The sequence below is a fragment of the Cervus elaphus genome, chromosome 27 (assembly GCF_910594005.1).
Source record: "Cervus elaphus chromosome 27, mCerEla1.1, whole genome shotgun sequence".
Taxonomy (NCBI): domain Eukaryota; kingdom Metazoa; phylum Chordata; class Mammalia; order Artiodactyla; family Cervidae; genus Cervus; species Cervus elaphus.
This window is the reverse complement of record NC_057841.1, coordinates 62,565,995-62,588,567: the sequence shown is the minus strand read 5'-3', so window position 1 is coordinate 62,588,567 and position 22,573 is coordinate 62,565,995. Positions and strand designations below refer to the sequence as shown.

General features: G+C 40.8%; 2 protein-coding genes across 10 annotated transcripts in view; one reads left to right on the top strand and one right to left on the bottom strand.

Moving 5' to 3' along the window:
- Window positions 1–8,684, bottom strand: part of RELCH (RAB11 binding and LisH domain, coiled-coil and HEAT repeat containing) — a 113,217-nt gene extending 104,533 nt beyond the window's left edge. For both annotated transcript variants that reach the window (XM_043889331.1, XM_043889332.1), the window contains exon 1: window positions 7,921–8,684. In XM_043889331.1, the coding sequence (XP_043745266.1) occupies window positions 7,921–8,434 (514 nt within the window). In that variant the 5' untranslated portion in view covers window positions 8,435–8,684. The remainder of the gene's footprint in view (window positions 1–7,920) is intronic.
- Window positions 8,685–8,782: 98 nt separating this feature from the next.
- PIGN (phosphatidylinositol glycan anchor biosynthesis class N) overlaps window positions 8,783–22,573 on the top strand; it is a 97,721-nt gene continuing 83,930 nt past the window's right edge. For 2 of the 8 annotated variants that reach the window (XM_043889339.1, XM_043889333.1), the window contains exons 1-6: window positions 8,783–8,892; window positions 10,611–10,764; window positions 15,485–15,733; window positions 18,792–18,913; window positions 19,396–19,494; window positions 22,120–22,226. In XM_043889339.1, coding sequence (XP_043745274.1) covers window positions 15,513–15,733; window positions 18,792–18,913; window positions 19,396–19,494; window positions 22,120–22,226 — 549 coding nt within the window. In that variant the 5' untranslated portion in view covers window positions 8,783–8,892; window positions 10,611–10,764; window positions 15,485–15,512. The other 6 variants (XM_043889340.1, XM_043889334.1, XM_043889338.1 and 3 more) reach the window with 5 other exon arrangements.

Sequence of the window (22,573 nt, the reverse complement as noted above, 5' to 3'; positions counted from 1 at the left end):
TTTCCACAAGAATTAAAAAGTTTGAAGCTGCTGAAAGGCATGGGTAAAAAACGACAGCCATAAAAGAGAGAAATTTCGGAATCTATACCAATAACCTCAGATATGCAGATGACACCACCCTTATGGCAGAAAGTGAAGAACTAAAGAGCCTCTTGATGAAAGTGAAAGAGGAGAGTGAAAACATTGGCTTAAAGCTCAACATTCAGAAAACTAAGATCATGGCATCTGGTCCCATCACTTCATGGCAAGTAGACGGGGAAACAGTGGAAACAGTGTCAGACTTTATTTTTTGGGCTCCAAAATCCCTGCTGATGGGGATTGCAGCCATGAAATTAAAAGACGCTTACTCCTTGGAAGGACAGTTGTGGCCAACCTAGATAGCATATTAAAAAGCAGAGACATTACTTGGCCAACAAAGGTCTATCTAGTCAAGGCTATGGTTTTTCCAGTAGTCATGTATGGATGTGAGAGTTGGACTATAAAGAAAGCTGAGCGCTGAAGAATTGATGCTTTTGAACTGTGGTGTTGGGGAAGACTCTTGAGAGTCCCTTGGACTACACGGAGATCCAACCAGTCCATTCTAAAGGAAATCAGTCCTGGGTGTTCATTGGAAGGACTGATGTTGAAGCTGAAACTCCAATTTTTTGGCTACCTGATGCGAAGAGCTGACTCATTTGAAAAGACCCTGATGTTGGGAAAGATTGAAGGCGGGAGGAGAAGGGGACGACAGAGGATGTGATGGTAAGATGGCATCACTGACTCAATGGACATGAGTTTGCTGAGCAAGCTCCAGGAGTTGGTGATGGATAGGGAGGCCTGGAGTGCTGCGGTTCATGCGGTCGCAAAGAGTCGGACACAGCTGAGTGACTGAACCGAACTGAGTATGGTCCAGACAACAGTAGCAAGTCTCACTCAGCTAAAAGCAGTGAATTTAATACATTTTAGAAATATTCTCTTGATATTTTATTAGAAGCCAAAGGAAGTGCCAAACACAATTCCAACCTAACAGGGGGGAACTACTTTGTTAAGTGGAAGAGATGGGAACTTTTGGAAGATGGGAATCACAGCACAGTGAGGTAAGTACTCTTTCAGAGTTCTGAGAAAAGACAGGTAGGACAATGAAAGAATATTTTAAAAAGGAGAAAGATGACTCAAGAAGTCTGTAGGCTCATAAGTTAAATTACTAAAGTCAATCATAAATGCCTCCTGATAAGCTGTCTTATGAACATCTGGAAGCATGATAAATACAGAATAAAAGAAATTCATCACTGAAAGGTAAGTTATTTGACCACTTACTGTCTCTACAGAGTTGACTCATTCTAAGGAATTTTAGTCTGATTTTGATTAGACCTTGAAGACTCAGAGTAGAACAGCATTACTCTAGATAAAATACTGTAATTTGTAACTAAGTTGTGCCAAAGGCATTAGCTCAACTTTTACCTTGCAATCTAACTGGATACCAAACTGGCTCAACTGGCAAAAATACAGGGGAAAATAGATAATTAATGTGTGTGTATATTCAAGCAAGTAATGTTCCATGCAAAAGATCAAATTAGTTTATCAAGTGGACCTAGTAGGAACATCACAAGGATGTCACAAGGATGCTACAATTTATCAAACACTGAGACTCCATGAGAGCTCATTTTAAATTCTTCCACTGAAAACATCAAACTTAAAAAGCAACAGTTCTTTGATATGTTTTATAAATTTGACTTACTCTTTTAGTCAAGAAAAAGAAGATAGTATGAAGACTTCTTAAAGTATTTTATAATTACCACTGTACTATTATCTAGGTCAACAGACTTTGGTGCAAACAATTCAGTAAATCTTAAAAAGTTAAACTGCTTTTGTGTGTGCTTAGTCGCTCAGTCCTGTCTCTCTGCGACCCCATGAACTGTATCCCGCCAGGCTCCTCTGTCCATGGAGATTCTCCAGGCAAAAATACTGGAGTGGGTTGCCATTCCCTCCTCCAGGGGATCTTCCCAACCCAGGGATCAAACCCAGGTCTCTGCATTGCAGGTGGATTCTTTACCATCTGAGCCACCAGGGAAGCCTTTTAGACATCTTTAAATAAAGAAAACTACTGTTGACTATACATTTATTACTCTGAAGTTTTATGAATTTTCAGACCAGACATACATTAATCAAAAATACATAAAAACAAAAATAATTCAGTGTTTTAGATAATCTACACTAGCTACAATTAACATGGTAGAACTGAATACAGAGGACTTTTATAACCGGCAGTAGTCTGGTCCTAAAGAAAGATTCACCCTCAGAGTTTCTAGAATATAATTTGTATGATCCGAATATTAGTCAAAATCTTCAAAACATGGTACTAACCACAGATTTACAGACTTATTTTAGCATTTATCTATTTTCTGACTGTATTAAGATATTTAAATATATTGATATTTTGACATACAATGCATTTGGATTTAAATTATACTAAAGCTCATGCTATAAGTGTCTGCATAATTATAGGAGGAATATTTCAGAAATATTTCTTCTTTTTATGTTGCCATCATAGGCCTAAATTTAGCAACAGAAACTATAAAACTTCCAGAAGAAAATACACAAGAAAAAATTTTTCAACTTTAGGATACACAAATATTTATTTAGGAAACAAAGACCATGGATAATTAAGGGAAAAACACAATTAACTGGACTTGATGAAATGAAAATCTTTTGCTCATAAGACACATTGTTAAAAAATGAAAAGGCAAATCATGCTGGGAGAAAAAACTTGGAAAACACATATTTGATGGAGGACTTGGGTTCAGAATATGTAAAAGAACAACTCAATAAAAAGCTATTAACAGACATTGCACAAAAGATATGTAATAGCAGTAGACACACCCCCCAATGGCCAAAAGCTCAAAGGAGCTCAGCATTACTAGTCCTCAAGAAATAAAAATTAAAACCACAATGAAATACCACCATACTCTCACTAGAATGAGTTAAATAAAAAGCCAAGGGTTTGGGGGATGTATAGAAATTGAAACTCTCATACACTGGTGATGGAAATTTTAAATGATACAACCACTTTGGAAAACCGGTTTGACAGCTTCTTACAAATTTAAATGTATACTAACTATATGAACCAGCAATTCTATTCCTAGGTATTATACAAAAGAAATGAAAACATATGTCTCTGCAAAACTTATACAAGCATGTTCATGGCAGCTTTATTCATATAGGCCAAAAATGGGGGAAAAAATAAATGTCAGATGAATGGAAAAACTCAAAAAGGAATGAACTACTATTACACATAAAAACATTATTTGGATGAATTTCAAAAACATTATACTGAGGAAAGGAAGCCATACAGAAAAGACTATATGCTCCAAACTGCATTTATATGAAATTTTAAAACAGGCAAAACTTATCTAAGGAAGTGGTTCTCACTTGGGGAATTCTGCCGTCCCCTTCCTCAGACGGTGCTGGTGACATTTCTTGATTGTCACAACTTGGGGAATGGGGGCTGGGTGGTTGCTTTTGTTATGTAGTGGACACAGAGGCCAGCAATGCTGTTAAACATTCTAGAATGTCATGACATTAACACAACAAAGAATTATCAGGCCCAAAATTCCAATAGTGCCTAGGCCCAGGTTGGAAAATTGTTGTCTACTGTGGTCAGTGATGGTCTTGGGATACTGAATGCGAATGAAAATGAAGGTATTCTGGGGACAATAAAAATGTTCTATATTTTATTTGTAGTAGTAATTTGTTTCCAAAATTCACCACACTGTACACTTCAAATTGGCACATTTTATTGTATGCAATTTTACCTCAAAGTTGATGGAAAAATTATAGCCTATCAAATAATATAAAGCTACAAAAAGATTAATCCAATTTTTGCTTTTAAACATATATGCACAGAAAAAATGGAAAAGGCAAGTACTATTGGTTGGATTATGGATAACTGTAATTTTTTTCCCCTACTGCTCATCTGTTTTGTATTCACTTGAAAATACATTATATTATGTAATAATGTACTTTTGAGTTATACCCAAAACAGGTCCAAATAAACTATGGAAGAGCACAACTACACATGAATATTTGATTATAGCTAAACTCTGATTTATGATCACAGGACTGAAGTTATTTCAAGGAACTATAAAAATGTATAATGCAAAGGCATTTAGAAGTCAACTTTTACTTTAAAGCACAGCTATATTTAGAGCATAAATTATAAATATAACTATTTCTGTACAAAAAAGTATTTAAGAGAAATTTTCACTATTAACAGTAATACCACACCATAATAAGGTAGGCTGAAAAGATTAATAAATTCTTTTAAATTAAATAAAATAATGTTATAAAGGAATAACTTATTTCATTGTATCTATACAGTAGAAAAACATAACAGATACAATTCAGTTGTTTAACAACAGGCCAGGGACTATACAGACTGTGAGTAATAAAAAGATGTCCCTCAAGAAGCTGACTATCTAATGGAGAGAAATGATACTGTTAATAAATCAAATAAAAAGAGTTAAAGGCTATGGTTGAGGTTTGAAAGTAGTACAATGAAAGAATCAAACAACTAAGTCTTGGTAGTTTGGGAAGTATTTACAAAGATGACAGTTAAGCTGGGTCTTGAGGAAGTAGCAAGAGCTTATCAGGTGAAAATCATTATTAGACACTTCAAAAATCTTAAAACAAACAAACAAAAGCCAACTGCCTAACAGTTTTGTTACAGTGCTCTTTTGTTACATTTTATAGTCTTAAAGGTCAGCAACAGAAAAACCAGTTTCAGGAAAAGGAAAATAATCTTGCAATACTGAGCAAGGAAGTTACTTACCCCTGCTGAGAAAATTCCATATTCAAGAAAGAAGACTGCTTTGGATTTATCTGGATGGAAAAAGGCCCTCTTTGAAGTTTAACTACATCTAAGTTATATCTAAGTTAGGCAACTGTGGTATTGGAGAAGATTCTTGAGAGTCCCTTAGACTGCAAGGAGATCCAACCAGTCCATCCTAAAGGAAATCAGTCCTGAATATTCATTGGAAGGACTGACGCTGAAGCTGAAACTCCAATACTTTGGCCACCTGATGCAAGGAACTGACTCACTGGAAAAGCCCCTGATGCCTGGAAAGATTGAAGGCGGGAGGAGAAGGGGACGACAGAGGATGAGATGGTTGGATGGCAGCACCAACTCAATGGACATGAATTTGAGCAAGCTCTGGGAGTTGGTGATGGACAGGGAGGCCTGGCAGGCTGCCGTCCATGGTGTCACAAAGAATCAGACACGACTGAGGGATGCCAGCAAATATGGACAACTCAGCAATGGCCACAGGACTGGAAAAGGTCAGTTTTCATCCCAATCCCATAGAATACTCAAACTACCGCACAATTGCACTCATCTCACACGCTAGTAAAGTAATGCTCAAAATTCTTCAAGCCAGGCTTCAGCAATACACGAACCATGAACTTCCAGATGTTCAAGCTGGTTTTAGAAAAGGCAGAGAAACCAGAGATCAAATTGCCAACATCCACTGGATCATGGAAAAAGCAAGAGACTTCCAGAAAAACATCTATTTCTGCTTTATTGACTATCCCAAAGCCTTTGACTGTGTGGATCACAACAAACTGTGGGAAACTCTGAAAGAGATGGGAATACCAGGCCACCTGACCTGCCTCTTGAGAAACCTGTATGCAGGTCAGGAAGCAACAGTTAGAACTGGACATGGAACAACAGACTGGTTCCAAATAGGAAAAGGAGTACGTCAGGGCTGTATATTGTCACCCTGCTTATTTAACTTATATGCAGAATACATCATGAGAAACGCTGGGCTGGAAGAAGCACAAGCTAGAATCAAGATTGCCGGGAGAAATATCAATAACCTCAGATATGCAGATGACACCACCCTTATGGCAGAAAGTGAAGAGGAACTAAAAAGCCTCTTGATGAAAGTGAAAGAGGAGAGTGAAAACATTGGCTTAAAGCTCAACATTCAGAAAACTAAGATCATGGCATCTGGTCCCATCACTTCATGGCAAATAGATGGGGAAACAGTGGAATCAGTGTCAGACTTTATTTTTTGGGCTCCAAAATCCCTGCTGATGGTGATTGCAGCCATGAAATTAAAAGACGCTTACTCCTTGGAAGGACAGTTATGACCAACCTAGATAGCATATTAAAAAGCAGAGACATTACTTTGCCAACAAAGGTCCGTCTAGTCAAGGCTATGGTTTTTCCAGTGGTCATGTATGGATGTGAGAGTTGGACTGTGAAGAAAGCTGAGCGCTGAAGAATTGATGCTTTTGAACTGTGGTGTTGGAGAAGACTCTTGAGAGTCCCTTGGACTGCAAGGAGATCCAACCAGTCCATCCTAAAGGAGATGAGTCCTGGGTGTTCATTGGAAGGACTGATGCTGAAGCTGAAACTCCCAATACTTTGGCCACCTGATGCGAAAGAGTTGACTCACTGGAAAAGACCCTGATGCTGGGAAAGATTGAGGGCAGGAGGAGAAGGGGACGACAGAGGATGAGATGGCTGGACGGCATCACTGACTCGATGGACATGATTTTGAGTAAACTATGGGAGTTGTTGATGGACAGGGAGGCCTGGCGTGCTGTAATTCATGGGGTCACAAAGAGTCAGACACGACTGAGCAACTGAAGTGAACTGAACTGAGGGACTGAAGTTAGGCGATCTCAGTCTCTGGCACCACTTAAAAGTACTAACAAAAAACCATCAGTTTGGCTACAATTTTAAGTCATGTATTTTAACATGTGTGAGCAAATTTCAGCTGACCTCATATAACACATTGAAAACCTCATACTGTTAGTAAGGGAAAATCTAAGATGCCTCTTAAGGATAGGTACTGGGACTCCAACATGCATCCTTAGCAGCACCCTTTTTTTTTTTTTAATGGGCTATGGATTGGGATAATTTAATGTAATTATATAAGTTTTCCAGAAGAGAAAATGTCTGAGTCTATATTTTAAAATGTAAGAATCTTCTGAATTAAGGACATGTGCCAAGTCGCAGTAGTGTCAGACTCCTTTGCCACCCCATGGACTGTAGCCTGTCAGTCCCCTCTGTCCATGGGATTCTCCAAGCAAGGATACTGGAGTGGATTGCCATGCCCTTCTCCAGGGTTGGCAGTACGTTTTAAAGACATAAGAAATGCTTATAAATATATGATGAATGAGGTAAACGACCACTCTATACGGTTAACAATGATTACAACGAGGCAGAAAAGTTAATTCCTAAACTTACCAAGAGAAAAAAGCCTACAAGGTTCTGAGACCAGGAGGTAACACTGCAGGGAGAACCTGCCTACTCTGCTCCTTAGACTTCCTATAATTCTGGACACCTACTTAAATTAAGGAACCGAAAGTGAATGAAACTGAGTTCATTTAAACTGAACAAATTTTATGCAGTAGAAGATGCAACTTTTGAGTAATCAACTCAACCCAAAGACAACGGGTCTTCAAGTGGATCTGGCTTCGGGGAGAGAGCAACATATCCTATTCTTTACTCTCTTGACTTGGAGTCAAATAATTACTGGGAACAACACAAGGAACACTGTTTCCAGGTAGTGGCGGTTCAGGAGACAGGAGAGAATGGAAAAACGATTAAAGCGATAAACCAAGGTTGCAAGGGAGTCTTCTGGAGTCATGTAGCAGCCAGTGAACTAGAAACTCTGGATATTTAATAGATATCGACACCAATAGTGGAACCAGGAGCTGGTGAGTCCAGCCAAGGGCTGGAGGCAGGCAGCGAGAGAACAGTTGCTGTCAGATGCTTTGTCCTCCATGGCAAAAGATAACCGCCCGACACCCGCCCCAACCCTTTAGCTGAAATGCTCCCAGTACTCAGCACCGGCCCACAAGCACCCCCTCCCCACAATAACCCACCACAACCCCAAAAGCCCAGCCGGAGGGACAGCGCCGTCGTTCACTTACTGAGCTGTCCCCCACCCGACGTCGTACTCGGCTCCCGACCTCCTGGGCCTCCAAGGCCGGTCGCCCCGGGGACCCCAGGCGCCCCCGTCCCCGGCGGGGTCCCGCTCTGCCTCTCGAAGTTGCCAGGGTTGGAGAAGTAGTCGCGCAGCCGAGGGAGCTCGCGCCCGCTCTCTAACAGCTCGGTGTGCAGCTCCAAGGCGGTCAGCAGGTACTGATCGCGCAGCAGCTGGGCCGCGATTGCATCAATTGACAGGCGGGCCGGGGTCTCCCCGGGGCCCCCCAGGGCCGCCGCCGCCGCCTCCCCGGGGAGCCCAGCTCGGGCACTGCTCCCCAAGGCCACGGGGTCCTGGGGCGACAGCGAGTCCGCAGAGCCCGGATCTAGGCCGCCCCCGGCACCCAGCCGAAGTCCTGCCCGCCTCTCGTCGGTCGCCGAGACCTCGTCCTCGTCCTCGTCCGAATCGCTGAGGAAAGGGTTCACGCCGCCGCTGCCACCTCCAGGCGCCATCGCCGCCATCTTACACTGTCAGGAGTGTGGGCGCCTCCCTGTCTGGCTCTGACAGGCCGCGGCCTGAGTCCAAGCTCAGCCTCAGCAGGCACCGCTCGCTTCCGCAGACCCGGCCTTGTCACGTCCCGCCTCCTCACCTGGAGACCAGGCGCAGTCTCGGAAGCGAACCGTCCGGAGGCTTGCAGCGGTAGCAGTACCCACTGCCTCAACCACAGCTGCACCAGCAGCCCGGCTCTGGGGGCGTCTTCCTGGTCCTCGGTCTCGCGAGAAATGGCGCATGCCCCGCCCCTCTCCCGCCCCGCCCCACCTGCGCCCCATGCTTGTGAGCAGAGACTGAGGGGCCCCGCCCCCTGCTCAAAGTCAAAGCCCCACCCCACTCCTTTTTGATTGGTCGCAGGGGGTAGGGGCGGGGATTGGACTCACGGAGGACTGACCCGGGAATTATCGCGAGAGTAGCTTCTGGCCAGGTAAGTGTCTGGGTCGTTTCGTGGTTGGGGGGCGTTTGTGACGGTGGCTTAGGAAGCTTCACTTCTGGGCCGGAGGGGAGCTCTGACTCGCAGCCGGGCCCCGCCTTCGCGCTGACGAGACCTCGTTCCCGAGGTCAGGCCTGACCTGCTCAAGCCCAGGTAGAGTCCGGGAGAAGTGGGGACAGGGGCCGGCCCGACACTGGCGCTCGCCGGGGTGCGCCGCCCCCTCTTCCTTCGCTCCTGCGGTGTGCGGTGCCCGCTGCCACGTTTTCCCCGCGGGGGTGGCCGGTGCCGGGCAGGGCCGGTGATCAGAAGGGGGCTTGCTTCCTCTTTCTCGCCCTCCCAGCCTCGTGCCTGCGGGACCCGGGGGGCTGGGTGCGGCACAGGGACAGAGCCAATGGAACGTGCAGCGGGGACGTTGGGATCTGCTTGGATCTGCGAATATCCCGGTAGTCTCGACTTCGGTAACAAACTATTGGGAGCGCAGTAAGCACTTGTGATTTAATACACAGCTTGCACAGTGGGGACGCTTCAAAACGTCAAATGCTGTCCTTCAGAGAGTCCCTTGCAGAGCAAGGAGATCCAGCCAGTCCATCCTAAAGGAAATCAGTCCTGAATATTCATTGGTAGGACTGATGCTGAAGCTGAAACTCCAATACTTTGGCCACCTGATGCGAAGAACTGACTCATTGGAGAAGACCCTAATGCTGGGAGGGATTGGGGGCAGGAGGAGAAGGGGACGACATAGGATGAGATGACTGGATGGCATCACCAACTCAATTGACATGAGTTTGAGCAAGCTCCGGGAGTTGGTGATTGACAGGGAAGCCTGGCATGATGCAGTCCATGGGGCCGCAAAGAGTCAGACATGACTGAGCCACTGAACTGAACTTGGGGTATTTGTTTTGTTTTCGGTAGAAGTTTTTTTGATGCTTTTAATACTAAGAATTGGAAGCATTTTTTTTTTAACAGAACATTAGCTCCTAGTGTTTAATTCTGAATTTATGTGTGTGTGTGCGCGTATGCCATGTATTGAAGAAAAGCATGGAAAAAAAATCCCAGATCTTAGGAAAATAGTATCAAAAGAGACACCAGTGGTGTTTCATAGTCCTTAGCTAAAAGGATTGCTGATCTTTGTCGTAATTGAGTTGCCAGAGAGATTGAAGATGGAACCACTTTCTGGAATGGAAAAATGGGAAGGATTAGGGAATGGCATGGAAAAGGCATGTTTAGAAATGGGTTATTTATATGCAGTATTTCCACCTGTGTAATGGGAATTTTACACATCTGTTGTACTTAAGGTCCCCACACTTAGGGTCTTCCTCTCAAGGACTGTGCTTATTAGGTTGAGGAGCCTACAGTTCATATCCCCGTCCTGCCAATGACTTGCCTTGAGACTTCTAAAAAGTTACTTGACTCCTCCCAGCCTCCTCTATCAAGGAGATACTTAAAGTACACAGACTTAGGAATGTGCTTGTCACAGTCCCTGGTACCTAGTACACAACAAATGTTATAATCATTTATCAATTAATGTACTGCTCGTATATCTTGAGAATATTTGACAGATTTTTAAAAGTAAAGCGAAACAAACCTGATGTCAGTCATTTAGTAGCATTAGCCAGAAAAAGCAATTAAGGTAGTAGGCCCCAAAGGGAATATCTTTAGGGTCTGATTTCTAAAATGGAAATTGAAAATAGATTTAAAATATGTTTCCTCAGAGAGTTGTAAGAAGTTGGATATAGAAGTTCTTCCTTGATCAGCAGCTTCCTATGACACATCTGTAATTCCCTGGTTCTACCTCATATCCTATAATCATGGACTTGTTAATGTGACCTTCCAAGCCCCTAACAAATCAACTGGCTGGTCGTCTCAGTAAGTACCTTTCTCTTCCACAGTGCATAGAGATTTCCTTATCAATTAAAAATGTTGAAGAAATATTAATAGTGCATACTAGGATATTATTAACAATTGCTGATTTATATTTAATAATAATTCGCCATTAATATTGTTGAGGAATTTTCCTTCTACTTACCAAGGTTTGCATTAATCTAGGTCTTTACAGTCAATGTTTCACTGAATAATCTGGATAGTCATTGATGCTTGCATGTTAGTGATAAAAATATAAAAGATCACTTTTTTCCAAGCACTTCAATTGTTTTCTTGATTAAAAAATTATTTTTTTGTTTTAGTACCTTAAAATAACCACAAGTAATATTTTCAGTGCAAGTTTTTCATTGATGTAAAGTTTTATAAATATCTAATTTTTTATACATTTTTATTCTAATTTTTGACATTGTTTTTCAGTGTGTGGTAAACATCCCAGAGGTATAAGTTAAATGACTTTTATTGATTCATGGTTATGTGTATTTTAAACATTTTAGTAGTTATTCATTTTTTTAGGTGATTTCCAAATGATTCATCTGTGAAAAAGTTTTCTTTTTCACTAAATCTGAATAAAAAGTGATTTTAAAAAAAGAAATATTAAATGATAATAATGCTTAATTATATGTGCATAGCTATAATAAAGTAAGTAGCATGGGAAGGATGATATTTTGGAATCACTGAAATTTTATGTATGCTGCCGCTGCTGCTGCTAAGTCGCTTCAGTTGTCCGACTCTGTGCGACCCCATAGATGGCAGCCCATCAGGCTCCGCCGTCCCTGGGATTCTCCAGGCAAGAACACTGGAGTAAATGACAAATAGGAAAGTTACTGTGGTTCTATTTGTCTTGAATCTTCACTACTCTTGTGTCTGTTCTGGGGGAATAAATAGAGAAGTAAGGCAGCCTCTAGTGGCTACAGTGCGTATCACACATACCATTGAAAGGATAATCTTAGGTTATTTAATAGCCCTGACTAAGTGCCCAGGACTGGGAAGGACTGGAGAAAGCCTGTCTTGCTGTCCTGGAATCAGCATGAAGTTACAGAGGCAGACATTACTACAAATAGTCAGGGTCATAGCTGTGTAGTTATAAACTGAAGTAAAGGTTTGAGCTTCTGATCTGGACTGAGTAGTCCCTGAGGAAGTGATGCTCGAAAGTGCCGGGGAGGGACCGACTAAGATCCCACTGATACTATGTGAGACAGCTAGATTTTTGTGTTAGCTATTACAGCTTCAGGGTCAAAGTTCTCAAATGTTTGTTTTACTACTTCAGTAAGCTTTAGGGTAGTGGAAAATTTGTATTATCCTTTAACACACCTTGATACTTTTGACATTTTGATACTTTTTACAGAAAAGTTGTGTAACAACAGTGGGGGAAAGAAAGAACATAAGTCCAGGGAGTTATTTGTAAATGCAAAATAAAGTGAGAAATGATAAAGCTATTTCCTTATTAGTGAACATGATAAGGAGGGTACTCAGGTTTCCATGGTAGAGAGGAATATTTAAGTCAATGGGAGCTTCTCTACATCTAGGTAGATATCATATGTACTTTAGTTGTAAATAGAGTTTAAGATCTTACTGAAATGAATGAAAATGAGTTGAAAAATGAGTTACTTTGCATAACTAAATATGATACCTGATAGAAGAGTTCTGAGCTAGAGAATAGAAGAAAGAATAAGTGAACAGAATATTATGGACAATTTTGTCATAAAAATTTGACAATTTGGATGAAATGGACAAATGGACAAAAGATACAAGTACCAAAACTTACTCAGCAAGTAGTAAATAATCTTAGTATCTATCTCTCTGGATATGAAGAAATTGAATTTATAGTTAAAAACCTTCTAACAAAGGAAACTCTGAGCCATTGATATCCTGTTACACAATAAAGGAAGAAATAGTACTAATTCTACACAAACTATTCCAAAAAATAAAAGGTAATAACACTTCCTAATGCATTGTCTGACACCAAAACCGGAGAAAGACATTACAAAAAAAAAATTATAGACTAATATCGCTAATAAATATTAATTTAAAATGCTAAATATTTTCGCAAATAAAATCCAAGAGTATATAGGAACGATAATACTTAATGATTAAGTTCAGTTTATTCTGGGAACCCTAGCTTGATTTAACATTTGAAACTCCATCATTGTAGTTCACCACATTAGGAGACACCACATTAGGAGGCCCCACACCAGGAGATCCCACACCAGGAGGCCCCACACCAGGAGATGCCACACCAGGAGCGGCCCCACACCGGGAGCGGCCCCACACCGGGAGAGGCCCCACATCAGGAGCGGCCCCACACCAGGAGATCCCACACCAGGAGCGGCCCCACACCAGGAGAGGCCCCACACCAGGAGCGGCCCCACACCAGGAGAGGCCCCACACCAGGAGCGGCCCCACACCAGGAGATCCCACACCAGGAGCGGCCCCACACCAGGAGAGGCCCCACACCAGGAGCGGCCCCACACCGGGAGCGGCCCCACACCAGGAGATCCCACACCAGGAGAGGCCCCACACCAGGAGCAGCCCCACACCGGGAGCGGCCCCACACCAGGAGATCCCACACCAGGAGATCCCACACCAGGAGCGGCCCCATACCAGGAGATCCCACACCAGGAGCGGCCCCACACCAGGAGAGGCCCCACACCAGGAGCAGCCCCACACCGGGAGCGGCCCCACACCAGGAGATCCCACACCAGGAGATCCCACACCAGGAGCGGCCCCATACCAGGAGAGACCAAAAGAGAAAAGCCAGATAGCCATGGCCCTCTCACTGGACAAGATCTCATGTGATCTGCCCCTCTCACTTTTGCTTTTGTCAGAAGCACTTGACAAAATCTGGCATTTTTCATTCACAACTTTAAAACTGCATATTGAAAGTAAAAGAGAACTTTTTTAATGCAACAAAAGGAGTCTCTGAAAAAAAACCTGACAACTTTAACCCTGAGACTGGAAACACGGCAGGATTTCTGTTGTTTCAACACCTGCTCAACATCACACTAGAAGTCCTGGCCAGTACAAGCATGAGACATAAATAAACAGTGTATAGATTGATAAGGAAGGCGTCCTTTTATTCACAGGTGACATAATTTTTCTCCTTGGAAAATCAAAAGGCATCTACATAAAAACTACTGTAACAGTTTTTCAGTGTTGCAGAATGCAAGGTGAATATATGAAAATCAGTGGTAATTTAAAAACTAACGAGGGGAAACTGAAATAAATGCCATTTACAATAACATCAAAAAGTGAAATATATAGGGATGAGCCACAGGGGGATGAGGAAACTTTTGAGGGTTATGAGTATGTTCACTCTCCTGTGATTATTATGCACTTAAATATATACACAGCTTATTACAGGCCAGTTATGCCTTAATAAAGCTATAAAAATGCTGTGAAGAACATTACTGGGACACTTCAAAAAGTTGGAGTATAAATGGTAGATTAGGTAAAATACTGACATTGAGTTTATTGAAGTTGGTAACCCCGTAGGTACATAAGGGAGTATCATTATTGTCAGAAAATAAACACTGAAGTATACACCCGCCTTCCCCCGCCCCACACCCACACTCACACCCAAGAGGGGTAAGTTAAAGAGAGGAGGCAAGGACCAGAGAAAAATGATAGTGTTAGAGATATATGGCTAAGGGGTATATGGATGTTTGTACCATTACTGCAGCTTTTCTCTGAACTTGAAATTGTTTTAAAATAAAAATATTAAAAGTCTGTACTAAAGAAAGTGTTGTCATCTACAAAAATTACCTAGGTGGAACACAAAATACAATTGCCAAAAGAAAAGTTAATTCTTTGAACTTTCAGAATTTTTAAGTACTGCTCTTTGAAAAACATGGGTAAAAAAATGAATAGGGGATAAAAGAGGATTAAAAAATGTCCATTACTTGCATGTAAAGTAGCTCAACATTATTGATCACCAGGGAAATGTAAATTAAAACCACAATAAGTTAACAGACTGTACAAAATTAAACAGATTACAATATCAAGTTTTGGCCAATGTATGGTTATGGCATTGAGGACATAATGCTCAGTGAAACAAGTCAGTCACAGGAGGACAACTGTGCACATTTCTCCTTGTCTGAGATAATCCAGAGGAGTCAAACTCATGATGAAAGTGGTTGTTCAATGGCTGTAAAATCTCACTTATGCAAAGTGAATAGGCTGTCGAGATCTGATGTATAACAGTGCCTATAGTTTGAAATACTGTATTTTACACGTAAAAATTTAAGAGGGCAGATCTTATGTTAAGAACTCTCTCCTCTCTTTTTAAGTCGCTCAGTTGTGTCCAACTCTTCATGACCCCGTGGACTAGAGCCCGCCAGGCTCCTCTGTCCATAGAATTCTCCAGGCCAGAATACTAGAGTGGGTTGCCATTCCACATCTCCAGGGGATCTTCCCAACCCAGGGACCGGACCCAGGTCTCCCGCTTTGCCAGCGTATTCTTTACGGTTTGAGCCACTAGGGAAGCCCTCTTAGCCACAACTTGAAAACAATTACCCATGTAGATAAGGCAAGTAGCCGCAGAACAATGAAGCTTATTTAAAGATGGAGGAAATAAAAAGTGTCCACCAAACTAAGAAGTTTTTTGAGACTGAAAAATGTGGCAGGCAGCTCTAGTCATCAAATAAGTTGAAAACATATTTGTTTGCACTAAGGCTTACCCAGATTTAATTTTGCCCCGTCTTTCCAGCTTCTCTGGGAGATTAGTTCCCCTGGATATGCTGCTGTACGTCACTTTGGGCTTGTTCGTGCACTTCGTGTTCTTCGCCTCCATCTTCGACATTTATTTTACCTCTCCTTTGGTTCATGGAATGACTCCTCAGTTCACACCCCTGCCTCCCCCAGCGAAACGATTAGTGCTGTTTGTCGCTGATGGCCTGCGAGCAGATAAACTTTATGAATTAGATGAAGATGGAAATTCTCGGGCACCATTTCTTAGGTAAGCATGTCAGCTGGTACAAAGACATCTCTGGAAAGTGTTACGCTGATACTGTTTGTCTCACAGTTGGGTAGAGGGGTGATGATGAAAAAGAGAGTAGGGCATGTATGCCTCTGCCTTTGTCATAGAAATTAGCAAGTGTGTTTCCTTCTACAGTTACTTCTGTTATTGTGGAAGTTGATACCAGGTAGTGGAAATGCATGACCTTAGCTGCTTGGCCTCAGTTGTCCTGATTTCTGAATCCTGGCTTACAACTCAGTATATTATCTTTTTTTCTGTTTTGTAAAGAAAGACTGTTCAATTTTTAAGTAATGACAAGCATAAATTTCAGTGAATTGCCAATTACAAAGCTTTTTGGCTAAAAAATATAAATTTCTATTCAAAATACGTTTTCTATAAAATAAAGCCTTCCAAATTTATATCACTATGTAATATGATAATTTTGGATTTTGTTAAGTGGCTTTGAAAAGAAATACTTAATTTTTTGGACCTGTGGGGTTCTTGCAATCAACTATTCTTTTTTTTTCATTGATAGCAAGCCCCTCAAAAGCCCTTCCTAATGCTATGGTGGAGAGATTAAAACTCAAATTCAAGGGAAGTTTATCTGAAATTGTCTGTCTTTCCTCTGTCCCTACCTGTCATCATTGCTTCCTATCCCTCTACCCTATTTTGATTTTCTTTATAGTACTACTTAGCATATACAACTTCCTCTAAGTCAGGGACTTTGTTTTACACACTACATTATCTCTGGTGCCTAAAACATGGTAGGCAGTTAATCAATATTTGTTGACTGCTAGAAGAATGAATGAACCTGAATTCTATGTCAGATTTCCAGGAATAAATTTATGGTACATCAAAGAAATGCAGAATGTATTAAAGGATACAAAGAAACAAGCAACTCAGGGCAATAGGAAAATACCAGTAGGAAAATAAGGTTATCAGGGTTAGGTTCAGTACACAAGAATATGTAACATAAATTTCTATGACTAGTTTAAAAATTGGGGTGATATATTTGGTTGCATTTCTTAGTTGTCATAGAGAGGAGAGAAATGCAGTTCACTGCGAAGTTAATGACATTAAAATAGACTGGTTGTTCAGGCAAAGATGAGCGTCTCTGACCACCTGTTTCTCCCCGGGTGTTCTTCCTTTCTTTAAAAATACGATCTGATCAAAATGTTTCTCAAGAGAGGTATCCACATTGCTTTATACCTCCCTGTTTTTGCCTGAGTTCAGTTTCCATTATAGAACTGAAGAAGTTAAAAAATATTTCTCCCTTAACATGTGGTTTAATGGTTTTTCAAGCCTTTTACTTTTTATGTATGTATTTTACCAAAGTCTGTTTGGTTATAAGTCAGTTAAAAGTATCTAAATCAGCACTTTTAGGTACTTCTCTCCAGAACATTTTGAGAGTTGAGAGTTCAGCTTGAAAACTGTTACAAATGAATTCATGTTTCATAACTTGTTGCTCTGCTGGCCTTTCACCTGCAATGGCATTACTATTGCTTTTGCATTTTTCTCCAGATTTTGCAAATCACCCTTAAAGAATGGTGATACATTTCAGCAAAAGAAACTTTTGACTTGTTTTAATCTCAATAACCTCAGATATGCAGATGACACCACCCTTATGGCAGAAAGTGAAGAGGAACTAAAGAGCCTCTTGATGAAAGTGAAAACGTTGGCTTATAGCTCAACATTCAGAAAACTAAGATCACGGCATCTGGTCCCATCACTTCATGGCAAATAGACGGGGAAACAGTGGAAACAGTGTCAGACTTTATTTTTTTGGGCTCCAAAATCCCTGCTGATGGTGATTGCAGCCATGAAATTAAAAGACACCTACTCCTTGGAAGGAAAGTTATGGCCAACCTAGATAGCATATTAAAAAGCAGAGACATTACTTTGCCAACAAAGATCCGTCTAGTCAAGGCTATGGTTTTTCCAGTGGTCATGTATGGATGTGAGAGTTGGACTGTGAAGAAAGCTGAGCGCTGAAGAATTGATGCTTTTGAACTGTGGTGTTGGAGAAGACTTTGAGAGTCCCTTGGACTGCAAGAAGATCCAACCAGTCCATTCTAAAGGAGATCAGTCCTGTGTTCATTGGAAGGACTGATGCTGAAGCTGAAACTCCAATACTTTGGTCACCTCATGCGAAGAGCTGACTCATTTGAAAAGACCCTGATGCTGGGAGGGATTGGGAGCAGGAGGAGAAGGGGACGACAGAGGATGAGATGGCTGGATGGCATCACTGACACGATGGACATGAGTCTGAGTAAACACCGGGAGTTGATGATGGACAGGGAGGCCTGGCGTGCTGTGATTCATGGGGTCGCAAAGAGTCAGACACGACTGAGCAACTGAACTGAACTGAATCTCAAATTTAGAAAGATAACTTAATTCCTAATTGAGAGTATAGCTGTTTCCTCTCTTAATTTTTTATTTTGAAAAACTTTTAGCTACAGAAATGTTGAAAGGATTATATCATGAATATTCATCTGTATATCCTTAATCTAGATATGACCATTTTAAACATTTTTCCTATTTGCATTCTCTGTCTCAATACACATGCACACATATACACACTTAAACTTTAATTATTTTTTCCTGAATAATTTGAAACCAAAGTATTTTAACACTTTACCCCTAAACACTTCAGTGTGTACCTCCTAAGACCAAGGACTTTAACATGATCACAACACCATCATCACACCTAATAAAATTTAACACTGACAAAGTAATACTTTGTGTATCAGTGATTTCTTATGTAGCGCAGCGTTTCAATACTTTGTGACTTAGAGCTGTAGCCTGTATTTTGTTTTGTGATTCTGTGCAGTGGTTGGGTGGTTCCTTGTCTAAGAAAGTTGCTTGGGCTTTCTTATGCCACGGAATCCGTCTGGTGGGAGGAACTGGGCTGAGCCCAGCTGGGATCAGAAAGGTTCCTTCTTAAATTTTGACTCCTTCTTTTGATTGTATTTCTTCTGTGGTGATCTTGTTTTTCTAAAGCCTTACCAGAGCATGTGGTCATAGTGTGTGCTGACTCCTCGTCTGTGATGCCTTTCAGGAATGTCATAATGAACGAAGGCAGCTGGGGCATCTCTCACACACGTGTGCCGACCGAGTCTCGGCCCGGGCACGTGGCCATCATTGCAGGGTTTTATGAAGATGTCAGTGCAGTTGCCAAAGGTACTATCTCTTTAGATGATTTTATCACATGAGGAGATTGATTGCATAAATATTGCTTCTTTAATACTGAATCATGACACAAAGCAAAGTGCATTTTGAGATCCTTTTGACAAGTCATTTAGCTTGCCTAAGTCACTTAAACACACACTGGGACTGACTCAAGAATAAAACTTTAATCTTGTATCATCCTGTCCTGTTGATAGAATATGATTGGGTGGATCTCTGGTTTTCCTAGATGTTAACTCTCAAAAGTTCAAAAGTGATTCTGTATTTTAGTAAGAAGTCAATTAACCTTTGTAAGCTTTTTTTTTAAAAAATTGTAGTATAATACAGATAACAAAATCTGTTGTCAGTTTTGCGTTTGTTCTGCAGTTAATCCTCTTTGTTGTTGTTTGAAAAATACTTCTTCAGGAGCCATTCCAGTACTCACCATCTAAATGTTACTATTGTCATTGTTTGTTTTTTTTCTCAATTACCTGAAGGCTGGAAGGAAAATCCTGTGGAATTTGATTCTCTTCTTAATGAAACCAGGTACACGTGGTCCTGGGGGAGCCCAGACATTGTGACTATGTTTGCCAAAGGTAGGAGGCGCTGGTTCTGTTTCCCCAGGTACCAAGTAGGCGATAAATCAATGCGGTGATTTAAAATATATGCTACATTTTACTGAGTGTGAGATACAGGTTTTGACATATTGAACATCTCTGAAATGAGTGTATATTATAATAGATGTGTGAGTTTGATTTTTTTTCATCTTAGTTGTACTTAAAATGTTGGATTATACAGTTTAAATAACTTGGATTCAGTGAAATGGTATATGATTCTAACATCTAACAGCTTTGTAATCTTGGGTAAGTTAGATAACTTGTCTAAATTTCAGTTTTCTTTTTTGTAAAATGTGATAATAATAATTTCTATCTTATAGGTTTGTTTTGGGTGTTAAATAAGTTAATTCATGTGAAATATTGACCAAAATGCTTATTACAATGATCTCAGTATGATGATGATGTTCACTTACTTTGATTATTAAGAAGTTAGTATATAATCACATAAAGATTTAAATATTAAAATTTATATTTATAACTTCTATTTTCATGTATTCAAGATCATGCCATTGAGATTTGTTGTATTTGTTGTGTTTCTGTGCATGAATCTACAAGTATGAGAACATCTCTTTGAGAAAATTTATTTGCATAATTTTCTAGAATCAGCTGGATTCCACTTGAATTTTATGTTATTAAGTGCTTTTTAGTGGGAGCATTGTAGTCATTTCACCTAATGAAAAGGTTTGGACCTTTATCCATGGGCATAATTATACTATAAATTATAACAATCGGAATCATTAAAGATTATTCTATATCTCAAAAGCAAAACAGACGCTCAGAATTTTCTGCGTGATAGTCACAGAACATTATCATGTAGAGCAGGTCCAAAGCTCACACTGCCTGCCATCTGTATACTCCCTTGGTTCAGTGCAGGCGCTCAGGCGTGTCCGACTCTGCGACCCCAGGGACCGCAGCACGCCCGGCCTCCCTGTCCACCACCTACTTCCGGAGTTTACTCAAACTCGTGTCCCTTCAGTCGGTGATGCCATCCAACCATGTCATCCTCTGTCATCCCCTTCTCCTCTCGCCTTCAGTCTTTCCCAGCATCAGGGTCTTTTCTAATGAGTCAGTTCTTTGCATCAGGTGGTCAAAGTATTGGAGCTTTGGCTTCAGCATCAGTCCTTCCAATGAATATTCAGGACTGATTTCCTTTAAGATGGACTGGTTGGATCTCCTTGCTGTCCAAGGGACTCTGAAAAATCTTCTCCAACACCGCAGTTCAAAGCATCAATTCTTCGGTGCTCATCTTTCTTTATAGTCCAACTCTCACATCCACACCTGACTCCCGGAAAAAGCATAGCTTTGACTAGATTGACCTTAGCTGGAAAAGTAATGTCTCTGCTTTTTAATATGCTGTCTAGGTTGGTCATAGCTTTTCTTCCAAGGAGCAAGGAGTTAAGCTTTTTTTGGTAGTGGTGGGGATAAAGTTGCTATGGTTTACCAAATTCACCTCCCTACTTCTGACTACAGTTCATAGGACAGGATCAATGCCTTAACTGGAGACGATCCAATAGGAGTGTTCCATTTCTTACAGTAACTTACAGTCTCACTCAGATCTTTACTTGGGATTTGAAGAGTAAATGGTTGAGGAGTGGAACCAGTATCATTAGAGCTTCAGTTCTGTTCAGCTCACTCGTGTCCGACTCTTTGCGGCCCCATGAATCGCAGCACGCCAGGCCTCCCTGTCCATCACAAACTCCCGAGTTTACTCAAAATCATGTCCATTGAGTCTGTGATGCCATCCAACCATCTCATCCTCTGTCATCTCCTCCTCCTCCTGCCCCCAATCCCTCCCAGCATCAGGGTCTTTTCAAATGAGTCAACTCTTCCTATAAGGTGGCCAAAGTATTGGAGTTTCAGCTTCAGCATCAGTCCTTCCAATGAACACCCAGCACTGATCTCCTTTAGGATGGACTGGTTGGATCTCCTTGCAGTCCAAGGGACTCTCAAGAGTCTTCTCCAACACCACAGTTCAAAAGCATCAATTTTTCGGCGCTCAGCTTTCTTCACAGTCCAATTCTCACATCCATACATGATCACTGGAATCATTAGAGCTTAGCTTGTCATTATTACAAGAGATTGTCATTATTTTTTATATCTCTTCCTTATGAACTTTAAGAGGTGCTATAACTCAGAAATTCACTAAGTTGATTAGATCCTTAATAAAATCTTACAGGTGTATAAGATTAACATATTTGTTGTCCCTTTCAAACTGTTTGGCAATTATCAATATTTTTTCTCATATATTGAGAGAAATGCATGTATTTTATGAACGAAAGAATTGCAATATTTGAATTTTCTTCTTGGTTAGGGAATTTTGTAAAACAGGTGATTTAATCTGTTTTAGATTGTACCATCCCTAGATGCCCAAATTCTTCGATTAGTTTCATCCTTACTTGAAGACAAACTCTGTTGTTTACTTCTGTGCTATTGTATACTAACTAGGGTTGTGATTTTTTTTTCTTAGAATTTTAAATTACAACTCACTTGTATCTGTAAAATTAGAAAATGTTACTATAAGAACAAAAGCAACAGCATATGTTCAAGCATACACATGGTCCATGGCATGTCATTAAAATTTTTTCCCCCAAATTTCCTCTTCAGATGACCTTGGAAATCATATTTTTAGACACACTTACGATGCATCCAATGAGGATTTTGGTGCCCATGATGTAACAAAACTGGACACGTGGGTTTTTGATCATGTGAAGGTATGTGCTATTGAGTGGCTAACTTGCAGCACACTAGATGTAGGTATTTGTCTAATGTGCACTAGTTGTCTAGGACCTGTACCTAATGTGCTAGAAACTGATTTGTTAATACATGCATCTTAATTTTTCTGCTTGGATGAATTTGAAAGTTCCATACTGTAGCATACTATTTTGAAAAGACTGGATTCTAAGAAATTACACATTCTACAATAAACATACAGGGTTTTAAAAAATAATTTGAAAAAGTAAACCCTTTTCAGTTCTGTGCTTCTGACAGTGAAGTGAGCCCTGATGGGATTCAGGAACCCCACATTTCATTCCTCGTTTGCTGAATCACCCCAGAGTAA